The sequence below is a fragment of the Pholis gunnellus genome (genome assembly GCF_910591455.1).
Source record: "Pholis gunnellus genome assembly, chromosome: 2".
NCBI classification, from domain to species: Eukaryota; Metazoa; Chordata; class Actinopteri; order Perciformes; family Pholidae; genus Pholis; species Pholis gunnellus.
Window position 1 is genome coordinate 3,779,385 of NC_136536.1, and position 23,481 is coordinate 3,802,865.

The window sequence follows — 23,481 nt, forward strand, 5'->3', positions numbered from 1 at the left end:
AAGTAACCTCACTGTCTGTGAGATAACATGTGAGTGTTCTTCCGAGCTTTTACATTTCTATTTGTGCTGCTGTGATGCACTTTTTGTTGTAGCGATGATAATCTGAGCAAAGAATCATCATTTTGAAATAGGATGATTATTAAACAGGGAATACTCTTGCCTATAATATCAGATGTACCATTGCCATGAGGTCATTTGTCCCAATACAACCACTGGAGCGTAGAATATGTCCTATACTTGACCGTACTTCTCCAGGAATGTTATTTCAGACTCCAGTTTATTAATAGGTAGTCAGGCAGTTTAAGATTTGGTAAACATTTCATGCATTGGACGAGTGATTCAGTCACCATATATGCACGGAGAATGAAAGAAGAACATGTTAAATGAAAAATAAAATACTGTTTCATTTCTCTTTTCTTGGTGTTTGTGCTGTATTCTGATTCATGAAGCACGAACATGTTCATCAGTAAGCGTGTATTCTGCTAAGTGAATGTTGTGATTCAGTGAAACCCCTTGAGTCTCTTTGTCGTCGCCAGCGAACGATGCTTTGATGCAGTATCTTTTATTCTCCGACCAGCCGAGACGGATCGATGCAGTGTTTGACTTGCTGGTTAATGTTTGATTAGGGTGCATTGATTGTGGACTCATGACATTCCCGAAGGTTTGGCAACCAATTACTGTCACTCATAAAACTAAACACGGCCTCTGACACACTATTCTGAGGGATTTAGCATTCATTATTTCACCAGTTGTTGCAGCAGGCTCGCCTTTATGTACCACTCAAAGTCAGGCTTTTCCCATTTGTCCTAACAGAGGTAAACATTGTGTTTCTGTGTACTTTCTATTTTTGTAAAAGAACAAACTGTTTCTTTTACAAATCCATAAAACTTGTTTTAGAGTCCCCACGGTGAACAGGGAGTGGAGTGTTTGTTAGTCTTAATCTTAGCCAAAATATATATTAAACAATATATATAACAAACCTGACTTTCCCATGTATTTCGGAGTATATACAGATTTTTTTTATCAAAACCTGACTGGCGTGATCGACATGTCCCTGTTGCATCTGTTCAAATGGATACTTTGATATTTTAGGAAATACGTTAATCTGCTTTGTTGCTGAGAGTTGGATGGGATGATCAATACCACTCTCACAGCAGCCGGTTAGCTTAGCTTAGCATACAGACAGGAAATAGGGGGATACAGTTAGCAATGTCCAAAGCATATAACGAACTTAAGAAGTAGAGGTAGTCACCTTGACGTCACCCATTGTTTTGTGGACTATGGTTATGATAAACCTAACTAAGTAGTTTTGTTGCCTAAACCTAACTAAGTTGTTGTCCCGTGCAGACGGAAGTTTATTTTAAAAAAACCTGTATACATGTAACGTGCGTAAATTAACAAATGTTGCTGAAAACACATAAAAAAATCAGGAGGAACTTTTTAGTTAGAACATACAAACCATTGTATACGTTGACCACTGCTACGTCTTGTTAGCTATGTATTGTTTTGAGCTGATTGCAGCTAAGTGCAGCAATATTGCCCAAGCAAGATCCCCCCTTGGGGACAATAAAGTGTCTCTTATCTTATCTTAAAATGTAAAAAAAAAGTAGTGATACTCGTAAGTGATAAGACGAAATCCTCCACAAAACTAAATGTGAAAAAGTCACATCAGAGGCTTGTTTCAGACAGTTTAAAATGGAGGAAAATATTCTACACCAATACAATGAGTGCGTAGATTTCAAAAGGCTAGATGTGACATAGGACTAAGACAACGCGGGTAACTACAGGTGAAGAGTTGACGTGTGGAGTCAAGTCATCAGATGGTGATTTGATCAAAGGGCCGTTTGTTAAAAACACCTCACCAGTCGGAGCCCGTCGGAGCTGGACGTGTGTCATGTTCTATATAAAATATAGAACAACGGCCATATTGTAGCTCCAGGAGACCAATACCTTCTATATGACAAGCAGGAGATGTAAAAGTGGCACAATTGAGTCAACATGAACACTCACCCATGAAATGGGATGGAAAGCTGCCTTTCATGCACTGCTATTCAGGCCACTGCCCTCGCAGCCTGTGGTAGAGTGCCAGTTACTGTGTACTTTATCTCAACAGGAAACACAGAGAGCCTGTTTTTGTCCCGCAGAGGCATGTGTTTCTCACCTGATCCCTCCTCGCTCTTCTCCAAACTACAGATGCCACACATATCTGCATTATTGTTGTTTCACTGACAAGAGTTCCCTTCACTGTCAAGTGGTTTGGCTTCTTTTTTTTAGGGCTGCTGGAGGAGAACTTATTTGACCTACAAAATGTCAACTTTTCAAAACATTTAGAAGTACCAATAAAAATGTTGGGGCTAATCAATACTACGAGCAAACAGCTCCTGCTAGAGCCAGTGTCCGTTCTAGGGTGCTGTATACTAAGCTCCCTATATACATATATAAATGGCTTTTTCTAAGCTAAGGATAACATAACGATTCTTACTTTCGGATGATTGTACACCAATGAAAACATAGTTAGGAATATTATATTCAATATATATATATATATATATATATATATATACATATATATGTATATATATATATATATATAGATTCATATAGACCTTGAACAACAAGTAAATAATTCATGTCCATTGTGCTAATAATATTAATGATTCATTAATTAGAGTTTCAGTTTGTTCCTCAGTCCTGAAACATTTGCTCTGAACTTGCCACTTCTCCCATAAATAAATAAATAAATAAATAAATATATATCACAAGTAAGACTGAATACAGTTTACGTCTCCTCTGGTGTCTAATTAGCATGCTGCCGGTTTGGAGGTTTGAACCAACAACCTCATCTAAACCTGCAGCTCCGTTGCCTCCAAAGATAATCTGGTGTCTCTCTCTGTGCTTCTGGCTCCATTATTTATGAATAAAGTCTAAATGCCGGAGCTCCTGGGGGGGGGGGGGGGGGGGGGGGGGGGGGGATTAGACACGGAGATTCGCTGTAATCCGTGCGGGGAGGAGCCGGAGCCAGTAGGTGTGGGGTCGATGAGGATTTTCACTCAGGGAGTAGCAGCTGGACGCATGCGCTCCCCCCCCTTTCCTACTATTGCTCCATCCACAGCGCACGAGCAGATGAGATGAACTTGTCGCGTTACCTGCTTAAAGGAGCCGCTGGTCGCGTGAACAGCCCAACCTGCTCACGGGATAGGTGAATGTTTTGTTGTTGTTGTTTTTTTGTCCTGGAAAGTTTTAAAAAAAGGGGGGAAATACTCGACAGAGCACGAGGCCAAATTAGAAGATTAGTGAGGAGAAAAAAAGGTATTTAAATGTATATGAGCACGGATTTAGCAAGGAACTGGAGCTCGTGCACATAAAGATGCGGAAACAACAACAGAAGCGACAACAATCTGGATTTTGACCCACCGGGATATTCGCACGCGCTGGCCGGGCAAGCATGCCTTGGCTCAGCAGAAGGGTGAGAATGTTCCCACTCGGAGTGACACCCAGACACCCTGAAGTTTTCTGCCCGTTGGGACTATTTCTTTGCTATGCATCGGCTGGTTTTTGCACCATTCCGCGGAACTAACGGGGGTTTCGGCTTTTATGGACCTGAGTCACCATGTCAAAAGTGCTCCAGAGGAAGAACCACTGGATCACCAAAGTAAACGAGTGCCTGGTCGCCAGGGACGCGCGCGGGGAGCTGAACGTGGATCTGCGCGGCGGAGCCGAGAACGGAGAGTTTCCGTACGTCGGGCAAGTTGAGGAGGAGGATGCTGTGGTTTACCGGGACAGTAGACTGTGCGAGGGGGAGCTGCTCCTGGAGGTGGAGGGGCTGCCTGTGTCTGGATTACCCCTCTATGACATTTTAACTGTGATGAAGTGCTGCAAGGGTCCCGTCAGGTTGAAAACTGTGCGTCAAGGTAGGATAAACTACAAAGGTCACCAGTACTGTGTGTGCGTGTGTGTTTGTGTGTGTGTGTGCGTGTGTATTCCACTGTAGTTCCTAATTGGTGACATGGAAGTTTGCTCCAAATTTTTAAAGACGATACAAAAAAATCAATCAATAAGATCAAGAACAAATCCTATTCTATTCTATTCTATTTATATTTTTTACTCATAAATCCAGATAGATTTTCATCTATAATTGAGTTTACAAAACTTTTTAACACAACTAATGGGCTTCCTATCGTCAATTACAAGTAAATCTTATTTGGGGGTTACATGACTGAGTTGAATAGTGCTAGCAACTCATAAATAAACTTTTACACTGTTTCATCATCAATGACAAAGTAACCTCCTGCTAATTGGATTGACATGATATCCCCATTGAACTTAGCTTTTAATAAAGTCAAATAATATTCATAACCAAACTTCAGCTGTAGTATAGAGTTGTTCTTAGCTTGTGACTTTTCTAGTTTAAAGAAACAGACATCTGCTCATCTTCCTCGGGACATATTTCTGCATCGATGTTACAAAGGCTCTCTGCTGTTATTTCATATGTATCATCTAAATTCCTTCACAACTCAGTTCATTTGAATCTCTCCTCTTCAGATAAGGTTAGAAAGGGTGGATTTAGCTACTAGGCTGCCATATTTCCTCAAGTATAAGTAAGAAAGTAACTGATCATTTTCACGAAAGAAACTCATTTGGCCTTTCTCAATATGCGTTCTTGTGTTTGTGTTCTTGTGGACTTGTGAAACGTCATCAGTATCAGCCCAAGTAGTGTTCCAATTCAAAAGTCTGCATCTAGCCGAGCACGGTTCAAATGCCCGGATGTGACTTGCTCCGCCCGTGTCCGTACTTGGGACCGCCAAATATCCCAGAATGCAACTCGCACCAGCAAACCGGAAACAATGGCAGAGGAGAAAACACACAACTGGAAGTTTAAACTTTCAAAATTCTACTGTTGTTGAGTTCTTTCCCAAGTCAATAACTTAATTCGGCAATTCAATAAAATAAACAAAATTAACTGTGGCTAAGTGGAGAGCAGGGGATCGGCGGTTCGATCCCCGGCTCCGCTAGTCGCATGTCGATGTGTCATTGAGCAAGACACTTAACCCCAAAATTGCTCCCGTATCTGTGCCTACGTTGTATGAATGTGATGGAATCTGATAGGCAGGTGTCTTGGTGTCACCTGCCATCAGTGCTATACAAGTACAGTCCATTTACCATTTAATAAAGAAAATGGCAAATAAACATTTGTTGTAAGTGTAAGATTTAAATATTGAGTTTCTATTTTGATATGTCTCTCTTCATAATGTTGTCAGAGGTCGTCTTTAACGGCTCATGTAAATATGTAATGTGTGAAGAAAGGGCTCAGCCTTTTGAAACGCAAATAGAACAGAATATGTGTTTATCTTTTTGAGAACATTATCCTTATAAATCCAGAGTTTGTAGTCCACATGTAAAGAAAAGGTAAACACAACTATAATTCAAAACACAGGACTGAAATCTGCTTTGTTTCGCTCTCGACCTGATTACATTGAAAACCAATTTAAATTTTCATCTAACCAAGGACCTCAAAACACGATGGGATACGTCACTTAAATGAAAATTAACTTGTGAGGATGTAAATTAAATAACATTTTTGAAAAAGTTTTCTTCCTTTTGTCTCAACTCACGAAACAAACAAGGGCTCCTTCCCTTGCTTGTGTGTGTGTGTGTGTGTGTGTGTGTGTGTGTGTGTGTGTGTGAGAGAGACATTAACACTCATGCACTAAAGAGTCCCAGGGGAAGTTGTTTCATAATTTCCATTAAATGGGCACATAATGGTGGTGTGTGTGTGAAGTAGGGCAGAGGAGAGCACCGTGCTGCTCATCTGCTTTTCCACATCAGCCCGGAGTTCTCAGGCTTTGACGTGAAGCCGCCCTGACAGTCCTCCTGCCTCCATTCAGTCCTCAACGTCGCCAAAGCCACTCCGGGGTCAGACCTGCGGGGTCACAGATTAGGCCATTTACAGAGGCCGTAACACACGGTCTGTCTGCTGCCAGTTTTCTGACATCTAAAACTTTATTTACCTTACTTTGTATGCCTAAGGCTAGAGGGCTGGCAAATATATCGAGAATAATTCAATTCAATTTTTTTTTTGTCGCCCAAAATCACAAATCACAAATTTGCCTCAGAGGGCTTTACAATCTGACAACATCCTCCGTCCCAGGACTCCTCGCATCTGTACAGGAAACACCTTTAACAGGGAGATGAATAATGGAAATCTATATGAAATCTATGTTATAATATTTAATAGTTTATTGATGTTGTGTATTTTTGTTCTCAAGTATGGTTTATTATGAGATTCTTTTTATACTTGGTGAAGGTCGTCTGGCACCTCAGGGATGCAATCCTCGTGTTTCTGTGTTTGGTTGATGTACTTGCTTCCTAAGAAATGGATCAGCCCGTTTAAACCGCTAATGTCAGAATTTAAAGAAAGGAATTAGAATATCATATATGTTGAGCCTCAAAGAGGTTTAGTGATATAACCTTTTTATATATATATATATTGCTATCGTGATATGAGATAGCATATCATCTTAGATTTTGGCAATCATAAAGGGCATAAGTGTTGTCTCTTCCTGCTTTTAAATTCTACATTACAGTAAAGTGATGTCATTTACACTCACTTAAGTCATAATCTCATTGTGTACATATTTAGTGAAAGCAACAACGCTGCAATATCGCGGCAGTATCGAGGTATTTGGTCAAAAGATATTGTGATATTTGATTTTCTCCGACCCTAACTAAAGGTTAAAGGCAGGAATGGTTCTCTTCCTCAAAAACATTTTGGGGATTTTTTTTGTTGAAATCCTCATTACGTGAATCAAATGTTATGACTAAAAAAACAGAAAATAATCCGGCATCATTGGCTGACGCAGGATTTTAATAGCAATTTTTAATTGGGGCGACTGTGGAGAGCAGGGCCGTCCTTCAATCAGAGGATCGGCGGTTCGATCCCTGGTTCCGGCTCCGCTGTCGCATGTCGATGTGTCCTTGAACAAGACACTAAACCCCAATATCGCTGCGGTGTATGAATGTGATGGAATCTGAATTGTAAGTCGCTTTGGATAAATGACTGTAATGTAACTTAACAGTTGTGAGTACTGACAGTAGCCATGTTTGTTGTTTACGTTCATAATGATAATTTTGGGGGAGTGGCTTAGGGGGAGGCCTGAAGGGAAGGGCTGTGTCAGCTGTTTCCTACTTTCATTGGAAAAGTGTTGGCAACACTGTGCTGTTTTTTTTGGGGGCTTGGCTGGGTTGGATGATTTCTAAAATGTAGCGTACGCTTGCTAGTTTTTTCAAGATTACCAACCCTGCCTTTAGCCACTGTCGCCTATATTGGCTGGTTGTTTTATCTGCTCGTGTCCGCAGTTTAAAACATCACAGGGCTTCTCTTTCTCGAGTTGCAACTAACAAATATTTTCACTATCTATAGTTTTCATTGCTTGATTGGCACTGAGAGTGAAAAATGCAGAGGTGACTTCCTGAAATGTCTTATTATGTCTAAAAGACAATCAGTTCGCTATGAAATATGACAAAGAGAAGCAGAAACTTTTGCTATTTGAGAAGCCGGAAACTGAGATTGTGTCGCAGTATTTCACTATTTCTGCTTGAAAAGCCCAATTGATTTGTCAACTAATCGTTCCAGCTCTACTTCTTCCCGTAAAGTAGTGTTGTTTTTGAGGGGGGGGGGGTTCTTTGTCAGTGAGAGCGGGTCACCACTCATGGGCAGATGGGGTTATTTCTGGAAGTGCCCCCTGCGTGTTGTGATGAGCTTGACCCATTGCCCACGGTCTGCTGCATCTGCATCTGTCTGAGAGACGGCTGGAGGGAGCGCGATGCAGCCGCTTTCTCTCCCTGAGTCTCCAGTGTACTGTGCATGGTTTTTGTTGTTCTTCCTGTCGGCCAAATCCGGATGTTCTGTGATGCCTGAGCGAATATTGAAATATATATATATATATATATATATTTGTTTTAATTTCAAGTCAGATGCATTTGTATATTTCACCTCAAATGCCTTTCCACACATGCTCAGTCACGTTACCCCCCCCCCCCCCCCCCCCCTTCCCCCCGCCCCCCGCCCCCTCCTCCCCCTCGCTAACGCATGAAATATTTGACAAAGCTTGCTGTGATTCTTCTCCGGGGAAATCATTAACTGTGTTATATAACGGCGGTTTAGTTTCAGTGTGGCATCATTGTCTTTCTAATGTACTGTGTGTCCATTAGTGGCGGCACAGTGAACGCTTGACCTCTGGAGCCGAAGTCTCGACCCCCCCGGGACAAGAGCTCAGCACTAACGCCGCTCTGTGTTTGCCGAACAGGCGTTTGTTTGACATGCGATCGGACCAGCGTTGCACCATGGGAGATGTTTAATATCCATTAACGGTTTTCTAATTATTCTGAACTCCTGTGGAAACACTTTCAAAGCACAGACTGCTGCGACACCCTGACTGTAGACATGGCTTTGTCATTACTTTCTCACGTAAGTCAGCAGATTCTCCTTTTCTGTAATTAAAGGAGGGGGACACTCTTCTATCGGAGTAGCGCACAAGACCTCCATTGTGCCTCACAGTCTGTTGGGCTCCCATGCACAACCGAAAAAGAAAAAGATGGATCGGATCTCCTCTCCCGTCCAAAGAGCTGTGGGTCACATTACGGGAGGCCTCGTGAGCTCGGTGCTGAGCTCGGTGCTGTCGCTGTGTGCAGGTCGACAGGTTGTCGCTGTGTTAGTTATACTCCAGCCCCCCCCCCCCCCCCCCCACCCACAGGTGTGCTGCTCCCACTGAGGAATGCCGAAAGAAAACCACCTGAATGAAGTCGGTTCCTGTGGTGGAACGGTGGACTGTTACACTCCGCCGGTTTTTGAGTCTGGGCTTTTATTAAGCTCTTAAATGACAGGTGTGTTAATTACACAGCAAAAGACACACTAGAATCTGTGCTGACTTTGATTTAAGTTTAGTTTTAGTCTTTTGACGAAATTTAATTATGGTTTATAATATTTCATTTTTGTTTTACTCAAAAAAAAACCTAAATATTTTTGTCATTTTTGTACTGCATTCTTTTTATTTTTCTGTCCTCTAAGCATTTTTAGGCTGTCGCCATCTTTGTTGTGTATAGTTACCATGGTTACATGTGTCATTCTGGTCTGTTTACTTGTTTACACCATAGACTTCATATGTATATAGATGGATGACAGGCCTCCACTTCCTCAAACTGTACATAAGTGACGCCAAAGGCCCAATCCCAATGTCCCACGCTCGCGTGAAGTCTGAGTGTTTAGGGATGTCCCACTGTCAAATCATCGAGTGTTTGAGGGCTCTCTCGCAGACATTTTGAGCCCTTTATGAACCATAGTATGCTGACTTAGCCGAAGGAAATTACCCACAAATCATTGCAATGTGACGTTAAACACGGGGTAACCAGTGGACGCATGGATGTGTAAAAAAAAAAAGGTAAACGAAGAGGACGGCTCACGTGTGTTCAGCCCGGAGTAATACATTTACACAGAAACATTAAAGATGGAACAAAAAATAAACTTGAAATAAGGAGATATTTATTTATTTATCCATCAAATATTTGATTTTGTCATTGAAGCTGTTTTGACAAAAACGAGTAAATAGATTTTATGAAATTACTTCTCATTTTGTGAGGAAAGAGCCTGGAAGACGTTCAAATCAGGGAGTAAATAATATAAAAATAAATACACACAATTACACATCTTATTTTTGTTCGTTTTCATGTTAACGTGATATGTTGCAGCAAAGTGCTGTCCCATTCCTATTTACACCATTTCAAGCCCTCACAGTCTCTCACACTCAACCACTTACCAGGTGACGTCAGTAAGTCCTTGAGGGTTCAGGGTTTAAGGGTTTAGGGGGCATTGGGATTGGGCCAATATATCCCAGACATGGGAGCTGCCATCTTGAGATTTTAACTTCCTGAGGAGTAATGAGGTCCCGCCCCCACACACCAACCCAAGCCAATCACGAGCGTGACAATACGTCAGCTTGATAAGAACTACCTAGAATAACAGAAACCATCTTTTGGAGGACTGTATTTGACCTGTGCTTTGACTTTTTGGTCAAGATGTTTTATCCGTTGACTGTATTTAAGAAGTGGGCGTAGTCGTTGTGGCATCACCCATTGGTTTGTGGACTGCTGTTTTAAAGCCTTGAGTTTGGCATTTTGGCCGTCGCATCTTGGGTTTTGTTATTCTGCAACTAGAAGTTACACGAGAGGGTGGAGCAAAGTAAAACCGAACGCTGAACAAGACCTTTTAAGACGACCAAACGTTTAGCTTCAGAGGAAAAGCTAAAACATAATGATGTGATAATTCCCTTGATACATTTATTGTTTTTAGAATACCTCATGTGATATCTTTATCCCTTTGCACCCAGTTTGAAACCCTCTGGCTTATTCCAACCGAAAAACAAACTCACAAAGTACACATTAAAACACAAATACACTAAGAGCAACATGTTCTCCTTTCTCCCCACCAGCTATGTTCACTTCAAATGTAACAATATTAATTGTACTTTGTTTACAGAGGCCCATGTGAAGTATTTTCAGACATACTTTGACTTTGACCCAGCAGTGTGGCTCTTATCTGTTATCATCGGTTGAATCCAGCTCACAGGTGAAAGGTTTTGTTGTCTTCTGTCTTGACTGTATTTTATTGAGCATCTGATAACAGTGGTGTGCCTGTCAAGGTGCAAAGGTTGTGCATCAGGTCATAGAAACGTTCTTAGAATGATACTTGTTGGTTTATAGTAGAGGCTAATTTCAGTTCATGCATGTGAGACTGAAATGAGTAATAAAACAGGTGTGAACTACACTTTGTTTTACAACTTGGACGGTCTTCTTGGCATTTGAGTTTATACCTTTTTAGTTCAACCAGAAAACCCCTCGAGGACCAAAAGGTCTGGCGGTTTATGGTGCTCTGATCATAGGTGGGTTTGGCCGGGTGTCTGGCGGATCTCCGTGACAAAAGGCCCCTGGTCGCCTTAGATCTCCCCTTCAATTGAACCAAGCCAGAGGGATTCAGGGCAGCTCGCTGGATGCCAGGCATTCCTGAGAGGTGGAGCCAGGAGTTCACTGGTACACCCCGGTGAAACATCCGGACTTTTACACATCAAATCCTCCATTGTGCTCCTGTTTCATCCCTCCTCTCGGATAACTCCGCGATGACAGGGCGGGATAGTGAGTCATCTGTTTAAGGAGTAACTGCACACATAAGCTATAAACTAAATGATATGACTGTACTGTGATGAAACACATGGTGTAAATATTGTTGTTATTGTTCCTTTTTTAAATAAAATAAAAATTGGCATTTCATGGTTGAAAATGGCAGAAAACGGCATCTATTGTTATCCATTATCTTGCAAGGCCAATTGAGAGAAAGAGTCGCTCGTTTGGGACTAACCTATGTCATGAAATCAAAGTAAACCAGAAACCTCACCCTTTCAGGAGAACCGAAAGAACCATTTGCTTCTGAAGAACCATTTTTTGAAGAAAGGGTTTTCAAGGGTTCTTTGTGAGATTTCATAAAGGACCCTTTTCATTTAAAGAACCCTTTTTGAAAGACTGAGTTCTTCAAGGATTGTTGAGGTTTGGGATAAAACCTCCAGAGAGGGTTCCGGTTGAAGCCATTACTCCATGGAAGGCTTTTCTGTAGAACCCCACATAGGGGGTTGTGGGTGTAACCTTTCACAGATGGTTCTGGGTATAACCCTTTATGTTGGGTTCTAGGTATAAGGGTTCCACGTGGAACCTTTTATAAAAGGTTCTACCTGAAAGCAAAAAACGTTATCCTATGAGGACAAGGGAAATAACTCAATACGGTTCTAGTTGGCACCTTTTATTCCTAGGAGTTCTTGTTGACACCCTTAGTCGGTGGAAAGGTTCTGGATGAAACCTTCTGAGAGGGTTTTGGGTGGAACCACTACACCATAGAAGGTTTTTCTGTCTAGGTATAACCCTGTATTTTGGGTTCTAGGTATAAACCTGGGAAAAGGTTCCAAATGGGATCTTTTATAAAAGGTTCTACCAGTAACCAAAAGGGGTTCTCCTATGAGTACAAGGTGAGGAACTCAATACGGTTCTAGTTAGCACCTTTATTTCTGGGAGTTCTTGTTAACATCCTTAGAAGGTGGAAAGGTTCTTGATAAAACCTCCAGAGAGAGTTCTCGGTGGAACCATTATTCCATAGAAAGGTTCACTGTAGAATTCCTCATAGGGCGTACTGGGTGGAACCTTTTACAGATGGTTCTAGGTATAACCCTTTATGTTGGGCTCTAACCTCAGAAACCAAATGGGGTTCTCCTATGACTATATGGTTCTAGTTAACACTTTGATTTGTACTTTTTTCTATTCTAATAACTAGTTCCATGATGAGACGGACTCTGTTATGTAAAGATTGTATTAAGTCGTGTCTCTCACGTTGTGTCTCTGGTATTTGTGCGTTGTGAAGGCTTACACACATCCAGAGGATGTGACAGCTTTGTAGACACAGATCTCGTCTGTGATGCGCTCGTCCCAGAATGCAAGTCTCTTATATTTTCTTAAGTATGAAGATTTTGTCAGTCTTGATTTAGTGCAACCGGCTGCATAAGTATATCCCTGAAAGGCCTGTCAAACGCTTGTGACATGAATGCTGCGGTTATCTCTCTTCCTCTCTGGACCCTCTGCTTTTCACTTTTCCTTCCACATCCACCGTCCCTTCACGAGCTCTGTGTCTTAGCAGTGGTTTGTATGTTCTTATCTTTTCATATGTTCAACCTTATTTGGCACAAACACAGACACTGAGAAACTCTGGTGTGGATGTCTTCAAAGGAACTGTTTAAATCGCCTTGTTTGCATGTGTTGCATATGTTTTTTTAATTTTTTTATTAAGGTTTATACATTGGAATTTTATCTTTGGTCTCGGTGGAGTGACTCGCATACATTGCTAACAATGGCAGCATACCAGCGAAGGAGCAGTGACGCCACACAGAAGCAGCTTGTGTCATTTAAGCCTGAACAAACAGCTGGAATTCAGAGACTTTGCCTCAGGTGCTGTAACAATGAGGTTGGAATGAAACGCAGACCAGACGGGTAACAAGATACAACCATCAGAGCTGTGGATGGAATGCTTGTGAGGTATTACAGCAGGCAGAGGCATTCAATCTTATAATTTCCACTCAGCTAACTGTAGCCATGTAACGGTGTTTTAAAAATGTGCTTATATTTTTCATATTTTTCAAATTCAGGTATTGTGTCGGCACTGTAGGGCTGCAACGAACGCATATTTTAATCATTGATTCATCTGCTTATTATTTTCTCAATCATCAATCATTTAATCCTGCGGTCTGAAAAACAGTCTCAGAGGGTGCTTTGTCTGATCAAACGTCCAAAACACAAAAAGATATTCAGTTTATGATTATAGAAGGTTCAGAAAAACAGCGATTATTCACATTATTTTGCTTAAGTGTAACTAAAATGGATGAAATGGAAGTTTAGTGTGTGTGTTTGTGTTAAAAACGATTTATTTGTGTTACAGGTAGTCCCAGAATGTGGTCAGTGTATATCTCATCATTTAGCATTTTAAGAAGAGCTTACATTTTTGTAATAACATCAGCTTTATAAGAATTCCCCGGTGATGGAGGAGAGTAAAGCCATGTCTGTACAGTTAGCACATGAAGAGGTAGTCCTCCTTACATTATCAGTAATAGGCATGGAGAGCCCTCAGGGTTTCTAAAGTGCAGCACGTTTTTCTCTTTTGTAGTTCACATGCAGAGTCCAACACTGAGACATATTCACCATGAAGCTGAGCGACAGCAGCAAACAGGCAGCAGCAGTGTTTCCCAAACCTTTTTTCTTGGAACCCACTTTTAAAACATTACAAATCACAACAGGCTTTATCTATAAATCGTGAGAAGTTATCGTTTTGACTGCCATTTCCACGTCACATTATATTATGTTGAACAGGTAAACAAGAAGACCTACGACCTCACAACGATAAGATACTGTACAAATGTTTGATTGGCATAATGAACGACGTCATGAATCATGAAAAATAAGAGTTCTCTCGTCTGTATTTGGCTTTTTATTGCTTTGTTGTGCATGAATAGCTGCGAGCGATTGATGTTGATAAAAGTAGTAACTGCCTTTTTTGTAAGAGAGACTCTTTAATCGATGTTCTAAAGGAAGATCAACCTGATATTGCACTTCACTGAATATGTTATTTTATTGTACACTCGCATGAAAAGACCGCTCTCAGGTGACACAAACGGCAAAATGAAACGAAAACATAAATAAAACAGAACCCATTATCCATACAGGTTTTTGGTATAAGGCAGGAGAGCTGCTTCTGCTCTTCAGCTGGCAGTTAGACATTTTAAGTCCCAACTCATAGAAACAGAATAGAAGTAGAACCAACATTACCGATCAAATCAACGTAGCAGGGTGGTCAGAGTGGCGGCCATTTTTATGTGCAATGAAATCTTTGTTTAATATGAACGATTTGTCATGTTTTTTCCAGGACAGATTACTTTGTGATATTCAGGAGATTAGGAACAAACTGTTTCTCATGCTTAGAGATAAATGGTGTAAACAAAAGTTACAAGACGTATTGTCTCACAAAGAATAACTATAGTGCAGAACTTTATGTGAAGTATAACTGAAACAAGAGACAAAGATCCCTATCGGGAACATCACCATTAGCCTCAGAGACTGGCAGGTTCATCCAGAAAGAAAACTACCGTATACTGTGATACAGCTTCAAGAGCTCGCTGCATGGATTCTGCACGTGCGGTGACCTACACACACACTCCTACTAAGTCCACCACACACACACACTGCAAGAGAGAGTCTCATATAGCGGAGATAAATTGACATTTAAGCTGCGCTCCTACTAGATTCACACATCTGGAAGGGATTACGCAGCATTACAGGCTCCATTTTCTACACATGAATCATAGTTCTACTTTTAGTCTGTGTCTTTGGTTTTGTTGTGGTTGTCAGGACCAGTAATTACACCGTCCTGAAGATGCAAATAGCATAGTGTGAGAAACGCTCTAATTTTCCCAAAGGTCCTCTGTCATCATGCTGGATTTCACAAGCTGAGGCCGAAAATACGTCTTTAAAGGAATAGTCCGTGCTCATGTAGCTGTTTGCTCAGTTATGCTGCTACACTTAATATAATTAACACAACTAGAGCTGCTATTTTCCTTGTTTGAATAAAGGAGCGGTGTGTAGGATTCAGTGGCATCTATTAGTAGGGGTTGCAGACTTCTGAGAACTACGGTGGCCTTCAGTTGCCGTGAAGACGCAAAAGGCTTTCTCTAGAGTTTGGTTTGTCCGTTCTGGGCTACCGTAGAAACATGGCGATGCAACACAGCGGACTCTGTGAAGAGGACCCACTCCCTATGCGGTTCTAAACCGCTAATTCTAAGCTAACGAAAAGACAAGGATTCTTCATTTCAGGTTATTATCCATTAATGAAAACATTGTTATGAATATTAAATTCCATTTCTGCCCAAAGAAATCCTCCTAAATCTGGTCCTTTAATCTGTCTTTTATTTTTTTCGATTAATTGTTTGTCTGTATGTCAGCAAATGGGAAAAATTGTCAATCATACGATGTCATCAAATACACGATGTGTTTCACATTAAAGAGCCTTGAATCCGAGAAATTTCTCTTAAAAAACTGAGTCATCGATTATTGAATTTAAAAGTGGACATATCATTGATTAATCGCTGCAGCGCTAAGCGTAGCATCATTCTTTCGTGAATAAAAATCGGGGTGTTGTTCAGGTCTGCAGATGATCCTCAGAGGATTTCTCTTGCTGCTGATCTCTCCGTCTCTCCCCTCCTCCACCGATCGCCGCCAATCTCCAGAGATTCAGGCTGCTGGTAAGCTCTTGAGAGGTCTGACCCGACCCTCCGCTCCCCAACGTATGGAACGCTTCGTGCACTATGGCCTGATATCCCGACGCTAATATTTACACTGCTGTTTAATCTGAAGGCTTCTGAATGTATGCAGTGAAACAAATGGAGACCTATCCGTTTTAAAGCAAAGTAAGTGGTGCAGTAACACTGGAATGGTCGTGTGTGAAGGCTTTCTATTGGCAGGACGCTGCTGGTTAATGTTTAATGAGTTACCGGGTTGAGAGATTAACTCGCTCAGACTTGCACAGTCCCTCTTCTGTTCCAGGCATTGTCGTCCTAATGGGTCACACTTTGTTACAACAGCAACAGAGTGAGGAGGAGGAGGAGGAGGAGGAGGAGGAGGAGGAGGAGGAGGAGGAACAAGGGGACGGAGAAATGTTTCCATGTCAAGTACTTTTCCTGGAATATCCTCAAAGAACTCAGATATCATACTTCTGTAAACAAAGTCCAGACTTTTGTTTGGTTTGGAAAACCTGCACCTTACAGTCCTGGATGAAGTAAAAATACTTGCAGTTAGATAGTAAAGCAGGAAACAAGTCTGTTTATCCCATCATTCAATAGCATTAAATTTCATTTGTATTAGACTGGAGAGGGCCACAGGTAATGATTGTCCTAATTATATTTTCCATTAATCATTTAGTCTATTAAATGTCAAATAATAGTGAAATTCATCCGGGATATTCATCCCTCGGTCCAAGTTGTCGTCTAGTTTTCAGTCCAAACACACTGAAATTCAGTATTCTGGGATATTACCAGAGCTCACAATTCAGAAGCGGGAAACGGAAAGTGTTTTTTTCAAGTTCTTTGCTTGAAAAATGAGAAATGATGAAGCAATTTTCTTTGTCTTTTGTCTCTTTGACCAAAACAAGTAGTTTGAAAACGACATCCTGGGCTTCTTCTCACTATTTTTTGACATTTTATAGATTAAACATTCAACTAAACGCTAAAAGATGAATATTAGCTGCATAGATTTTCATTATGCTCTAAAAGCTCACTTGTAAAACAGCATTCGTGCACTATTTCAAAATGTATCCACCATTGCAGTACTTTTGTGGAAGATACAGTATTTTCTATGTTTAGTCAGATAAATGAAAAACATGTTTTATATTTCGTGAGATTCAGTCAGAGCATGTTGAGCCAACGGCATAAATAAAGTGACATTCAGTGACTGTAGCTTCTTATAATTAGTCTGGTGGACTTTCTGTGTCATGAAATGTTTATCCAAAACAAACCGCCGTCGTTTTCTCTTAAAAGGAAAATAAATAAATGAAACGGATCACTTCCTGTGCAGCAGAGGACGTTTCCTGGCAGAGTGGGAAGCCCGACACCTCCTTGAATGGCGATATGTTGGATCACTGCTTTATAACATCAGTTTTATTTCTTCACACCAAACAGCTGGGGGTGGTTGCTATATTGCATTAATGTGTCAGGTGAAGCTGTTGCCAATATGCACTGAGCCCTCTAGTGGTAGAACGGTGTCCTATGATGAAAGTGGATCATAAAGGACTGAGGAGGAACTGCTGTGAGGTGTTTTGATTTGAAGTAGTTCAAATTGTTTAATTGTTTCAAATAGTTTATAACATAAATGTTAAAACATACTTTATTGACATTATTTGCAGTAAATATGTGCGAGTAGAATAAATGAGAAACCTGCTGATGATAATAATTCAACATTACATTCAGAGATGCTTTTATTCTGAAAGGGCATGGGAAAATCCCATCCCATTATCTGAAACTTCCCCGACACAACAAGGAGTCAGAAAGTCAGCTTTGATCTCAGAGGTTCAGAGGAGCCCAACCCGTCTTCCCATGACCCTAATCCCCGAGTTATTCCCCCCCCCCGCCTCCCCGTTTTAAAAGGTGAAAAAGTTAAATTACACCCCTGACGACTTCAAACCGGTTAGAGAAGGTTCAAACTCTCTGGTGTTGTGTGTCCCAGCGTCCACACCGTCTCCTCCGTCCTCAGTCGTATATCTGCGTCTTGTGGCAGGTGGAAGGACGTCTCATCTAAATTGAAGCAGCTTTGCAGGAACCGGCTTCCACCCATCTGATATTCTCATTAGTGTCAAAAGGCTTGAAGACGGTTCCGGTGTTGTGGTTTCAGTTAGTCACAGGGTCTCGTAACAAGGAAGCGGACCAGTTGCTGTCCCGTCTGACCGTCTCTGTCGTGGTGTGAGAGGCCCTGCAGCTTCTCAAAGGTGCTCAAAGATTGTAGATACTGTGTTAGTATAATTAAAAAAAGCTTTAATATACAAAACAAACACCACCTCAGAGTTCAGGTGTTTAGCTTCACGCAGTCTGATTGATGTGTCGCCCGCAAACAGCTGCGTGTGCATCTGGAACTCATCTGCATAATACCCATAAGACATTTCTCTGTTGACTGACACCACAGGCTGATCAATCCTGCCGGGTGACAGTTTTAGTTATTCTCTCAGAGTTAGATTATGCTCTGCTGCATTGATTGCTGCCAAGATAGTTTGACGCCAAAGATATTCATTTCTGGTCATGACCAAACAAAGATATCACATGAGCATTCTTAAAAAAAAAAGAAAAACAATATTTCCCTCCAGTCCTTTGGCCTGCTTTCACATACAAATCTACCACAATCTGACACATGCCTCCAACTATCAAATCACTTGCTGTTTTTCTTCCAGCTGGGACCCTCTGAATCACTGTCTCCAGAGTAAATTTAGACTCTTGACAAAGCAACACGACGACGGAAACAGTTTCTTTCAGCTGTTGGTGTCGACTTTGAACACTTAACTTGTGCGTCTCGCTCTCCGTCTCATCCGGCGTTAACGCTGCTTTTCGTAAACGTGACCTGAAAGTGACTCAGATCTCATTGAGCGCTCGGCAGGAAAAACTGTACTCGAATCTTTTTTTATGTCCGTCTCTGTTCTCAATATAGAGCTCCAGCGTGAGGTTATATATGGTAGCTGAGGCTGTTTCATCAGGAAGCCCGTCACTGCGGATGCCATAATCTGACTGAAACGTCTTCAGATAGCCGTTTTAAACGCAAAGAGCTAGAGACAAGAAGGCGTATTTTTTTAAAAACAGGCCAGATGATAAAAGGTAAATATAAATTTAACTCAAACAGTGCAGATTCTACGGGTCGAGGATTCTTTGCAAGCCTCAGTCCGTCCGAGGGAGGGACTGACCTTGGGCTGCAGCTGTTCGTCGGAAGTTGGCAGCATCTGGCTGCGCTGATGGGTGAGGTGAGGCGATGGGGGGAGTCGGGTGCACTGACAAGACAAATACTTTGAGCTGAGCGGGTCAGGCGGGGTTAGAGCGAGGACAGGACTGTAATTTGGGTTGAACGGTCGTTAGTTTGGGGTAAAAACAAATGGAGACAAATTAAACACAGTGAGAAAAGCTAAAGCTAAGGCTATGATGATACACGAGTCGCAGCGTCTTTTTGAGTCTAATAACCATCAACCACTTTGGGGAGATGGATTTCCTGCAGAGCGGCGACGCTCTGCTCACAAGCTGAACATTTAGTCCTCGCGGCCTGACGTTTTTCAGCCCCTGCTGATGGATTTGCAGCCAGGGACCGCTCTGCAAAAACCCTCCATATTGCTGCGTTCAAGGAAACAGTTTTTGGTAACCGTTGTCTTTGATTTGTGACGCCGTACCTCGCCGGTTGTGACGCTTGTTGGCAGCCAATGCTCACATATTCAATGTCAGGGGCTCCGAGCAACCTTGAGATTTCAAAACAAGTTTTCAGGTTTAGAGAAAGTTCCCAAGAACTGTCCCTGTTTGCAACTCCAAAGTTATGGATTATACAACTTTTAAAAGGTTGGTTCACCCAAATAACGACAGAAGAAACTTTTCCTCACTCACCTCTTTGTGGTATCGAGCCACGTAAATAGTTTTTGGTTTTGTCGTCTTAGATTCTTCCTCTAATCCAGGGGTGTCAAACTCCCGATCCGCGGGCCGAATCCGGATTCAAGCGGCAGTATTAAGACAGTAGAATATGACGTGTAGGCTAAGACAGGATTTAAAGGAGACATTCAAATCTCACTTTTTACAATAATGGAACCTTTAATCTAAAATGGACACACATTTTGCTTTTAACACATTTTGTGTCTCCTGCGACTTACAAATTGCAGAAGGCCATATTGCGATTTCGAAAAAATTTCAATTAATTGTGCAGCCCAAGAATAAATGTATTTTTGCAAGTTGGAGAGTGTGCAGGAGTTTATTTACAGGATATGAGCGATGGGCGCAGTGCTGTTTCTCTTTAAAGTGCAGCTGTTATGTAATTATTATTAATTTGCCAATATAATTACTGATTTAATTTTGTGTCTATCAATGAATTGACGAATAGTTTTAGGCTCTAAAATATCATCAGCATGTTCAAATAATAGCACACACATAAGAAAGGAAACCTGTGGATTCTACACAGCTCTGGTTTACTTTCTTGCATAGTTTTACCAGGAAACGCTTCTTTAAAAGACACAAGGTCTTTACTGTTTTTAGCCTCAGTTAGTACACATCCTTCCTTCTTTTAGGCCTTGAACTCATCACCGGCTTGAATGCGCCTGGCACTGGAAGTTGTCCAATCCTATTGTCATCTCCAGCTCTGGTGGACTTCTTTGTCATTAGTGTGAAGGACGTGGGAAGGAAGGGGTTACTCATCGGGTTTTACTCATTTATATGACAATAAGCTTGACTTTAGGAGGAGCGACAAAAGAAGAAACACTAGATGAGAATCTGGCTCCTTTTATTGGACTTGAATGGGAACACTCGACTGTTTATGTTGTGCCATCAGATCCCGTTATAAATCTGCATAATAATGATGTTCGCCAACTTCGTGACAACAGGCTCTCATTAAGAGAGATGTTAGAGGACAAGGACTTGACATGTTATGTCACATGAATCAGTGCCTCATTAAAGCCACAATTATACAGAAGTGCATTGAGTGGGGAGCAGTGCTCAATCTCATTTTAGTGATCTGAACACATTCATGGTGAGTGGGATTATGTAAAAATGTCTGATCCAGATAAATATGTATTTAGTTGTAGTTGTTTTTAACCCTTAGAGACCCACACAGACCCAATGTTGTCTTTTCTTTTAGGAGGGACAGGGGATCCTTAGGAGGAGAACATAGGTCAACAGTAGATAGAAGCACATAGAAGAGGAAGCTGGGAACCTGAAGATCCATTTCAGTCACAAATCAGAAAAATAATTAACTAATTTGAATGTGTAAAAAGGTTTGGAACATTATGACGGAAGTAGGCTACTATATGATGGCCATTACCATTTTTGGGGGTTGATTGATACCATTTGTAACACAGATCCTCAAGAATTGCTTTTTCTGGATGGATAGCGCCGCTGTTCTGGAAACTGCTCAGAAAACCCGTTATTGACAATACAGCCAGGAAAGCCACACATCCTTTGAAAGTCCTAGGTCTCTAGTTTGTGGTTGTAAAGTTTTATGAATGAAATCATTTTAGATAGTTGTTAATTCAACAAATATAAAAATTGATTTTGACTAATTTTCTGCGGATCCGAATCGATTGATGGTATCAGCTCTGTTTTAAATGATTCTTGTAATAGTGACAGTAAACTGTTCTATGTTTTGGTGGAAGCCTCTCCGTCTTTTAGCTCACGTGGCTCAACAGCGTAGTGAAACTGCAGTTTTTAACCTTTTCTCTCTCGCTCTGTCTCCATCGCCTGTTGCTTATCTCCTTTCATAGTTTCATCTCAAATGTCTCGCAGTCACCTCCGGGTTCGGCGTTGTCCGGCTGTGAAGTCGGAAGGTCAAATATTTGATGGTTTGACGTAGACGTGGACGTTTAAGCAGTCTTAACATCGCACACAGACACATATTCACCTTTTAGTGCGAAGCAGTTATAACTGAATGCTCCAGTTCAGCCTCGATGAGCTGATCGTAGACGCCCCACAGGGTTTGTGTCTCTTGAAATGTCTTTTTAATCGCACAATGAAACGTTTTGGAGAAAATTACTTTTTACATTTTATCATTGTGTCTCTGGTTGAAATGCAGATTCAGCGGTTTCCCTTTTTTTTTTTTGGTTGAGGTTGGTTGTACATTTGTGCATGCTTCTGTGCACACGCAGCGCTTACTAGAAAAGAGACCATCTGGTATATTGTCACCTAGATTCACCGACGGATCAATCTTGTTGCATCACCTTCAGTCAGAAAGAGTGGGCGGCATGTGGAGTTTGAGAAGCTTTTTGCTGTTCACATCCTGTTCGATTGATTGATTGGGTTCTTTACGGGTTTGATTAAAACTGTTTCCTTTTACTTAATGATTAATAGAAGACACGCGATTTTTAAAGGCCGTTATAGTAACGATATTTTGGAGCAGAAAAAGCCCGAAAGAAGATTAATCAGCCAATAACCCTGATGAATCTGGAGCTGATCATCAAACTCACAGTGACTGATAGGCTACCTGAATCGATACATGAATCTAGAACTAAACATCAAACAAAACATCTTCCTCCTTATTTGAAGGAGGAAAGTGAAAGTGAATTACCCGTTTATCACGGCGAGCTTTACTTCTGCAGACCCTGTTTTTAATAAACCAGTTTTCGTCAATCCAAATTTAATCATAAGTAAGAGAATATCCTGAAGTGTGATTTGGTGGATTACGTTGACGGAATATGTTATATTTATTTATAATTGTGCGATGCGCCGTTCTCTCTTAACCTATGAAGGTTTGCAGCATCATGATCTCTCAGCTGTCAGTCTGCTGAGTCCTATCTCTGCTCTCTGACACTTTTGATAAAGACTTAAGACGAGAGTCATTCTGGATTCTTCTTACTTCAACTCTGTAAATTCTCAGCATTGTTGCCTCACTTTCTGGTTCTGTTTTTTTCTTTAGCATATTAGCTCAATCTTCTAACAAACATGCCCAGCTGGCGCTTCTGAAATAGTGCTTCCTCTCAGCACAAAATTCTAGCAGCATCCATTTAATAACTAACTGAGGAAATTCACATGACAGATGCATTTAATGAACCCTCCTGTGGGGGTCAGCTCTGCACACAGCTCTGCATATAAAGGTTTAATATATGTTAATTCATATTAGCTTTAACACAACAGACAAGTCAGATATATTGGTCACTGGTTGTCCCGTCCAAGCGACAAACCTCCGATACTGAAGAATGAACCCAATGCTGAAGTGCCTTAAACTTGCATTCTCTCTAATGTCCACCAGGGGGCGACTCCTCTGATTGTATAGAAGTCTCTGATAAAAATGACTCTACTTCTCACTGAATTTATTACCTCAGTAAACACAATGAACGTAAGTAGTTTCTTCGTCAATAAAGGTTTAAAATTAGTATCAAAGTTGCTCAAATAAGTACGCAAGTTACGTCACGAATAAATAAACGTTGACTTCTCGATTCAAATGAATCGGTATCCCATCCACCGCCACTCCCGTCTGTCCTGTGTGGACTTTTGCGGCCTTTTTTACTTTTTTTTGTTCGTGATTACATTGACAGCATACGCAGCAATGATTTTGTGGGATATCTACGAATTACAGCACATCATTTGTTGTAGGTACAGCTACTAACGCTCGATCCGAACAGCCTGACTTGATACCGCT

At 41.3% G+C, this 23,481-nt stretch overlaps 1 protein-coding gene across 1 annotated transcript in view; it reads left to right on the forward strand.

Moving 5' to 3' along the window:
• Nucleotides 1–3,610: 3,610 nt before the first annotated feature.
• LOC306709579 (membrane-associated guanylate kinase, WW and PDZ domain-containing protein 1-like) overlaps nt 3,611–23,481 on the forward strand; it is a gene marked incomplete at its 5' end in the record, with an annotated part of 94,034 nt that continues 74,163 nt past the window's right edge. The window contains 1 exon segment of the mRNA XM_079177772.1: nt 3,611–3,911. Within this exon segment, the coding sequence (XP_079033898.1) occupies nt 3,611–3,911 (301 nt within the window).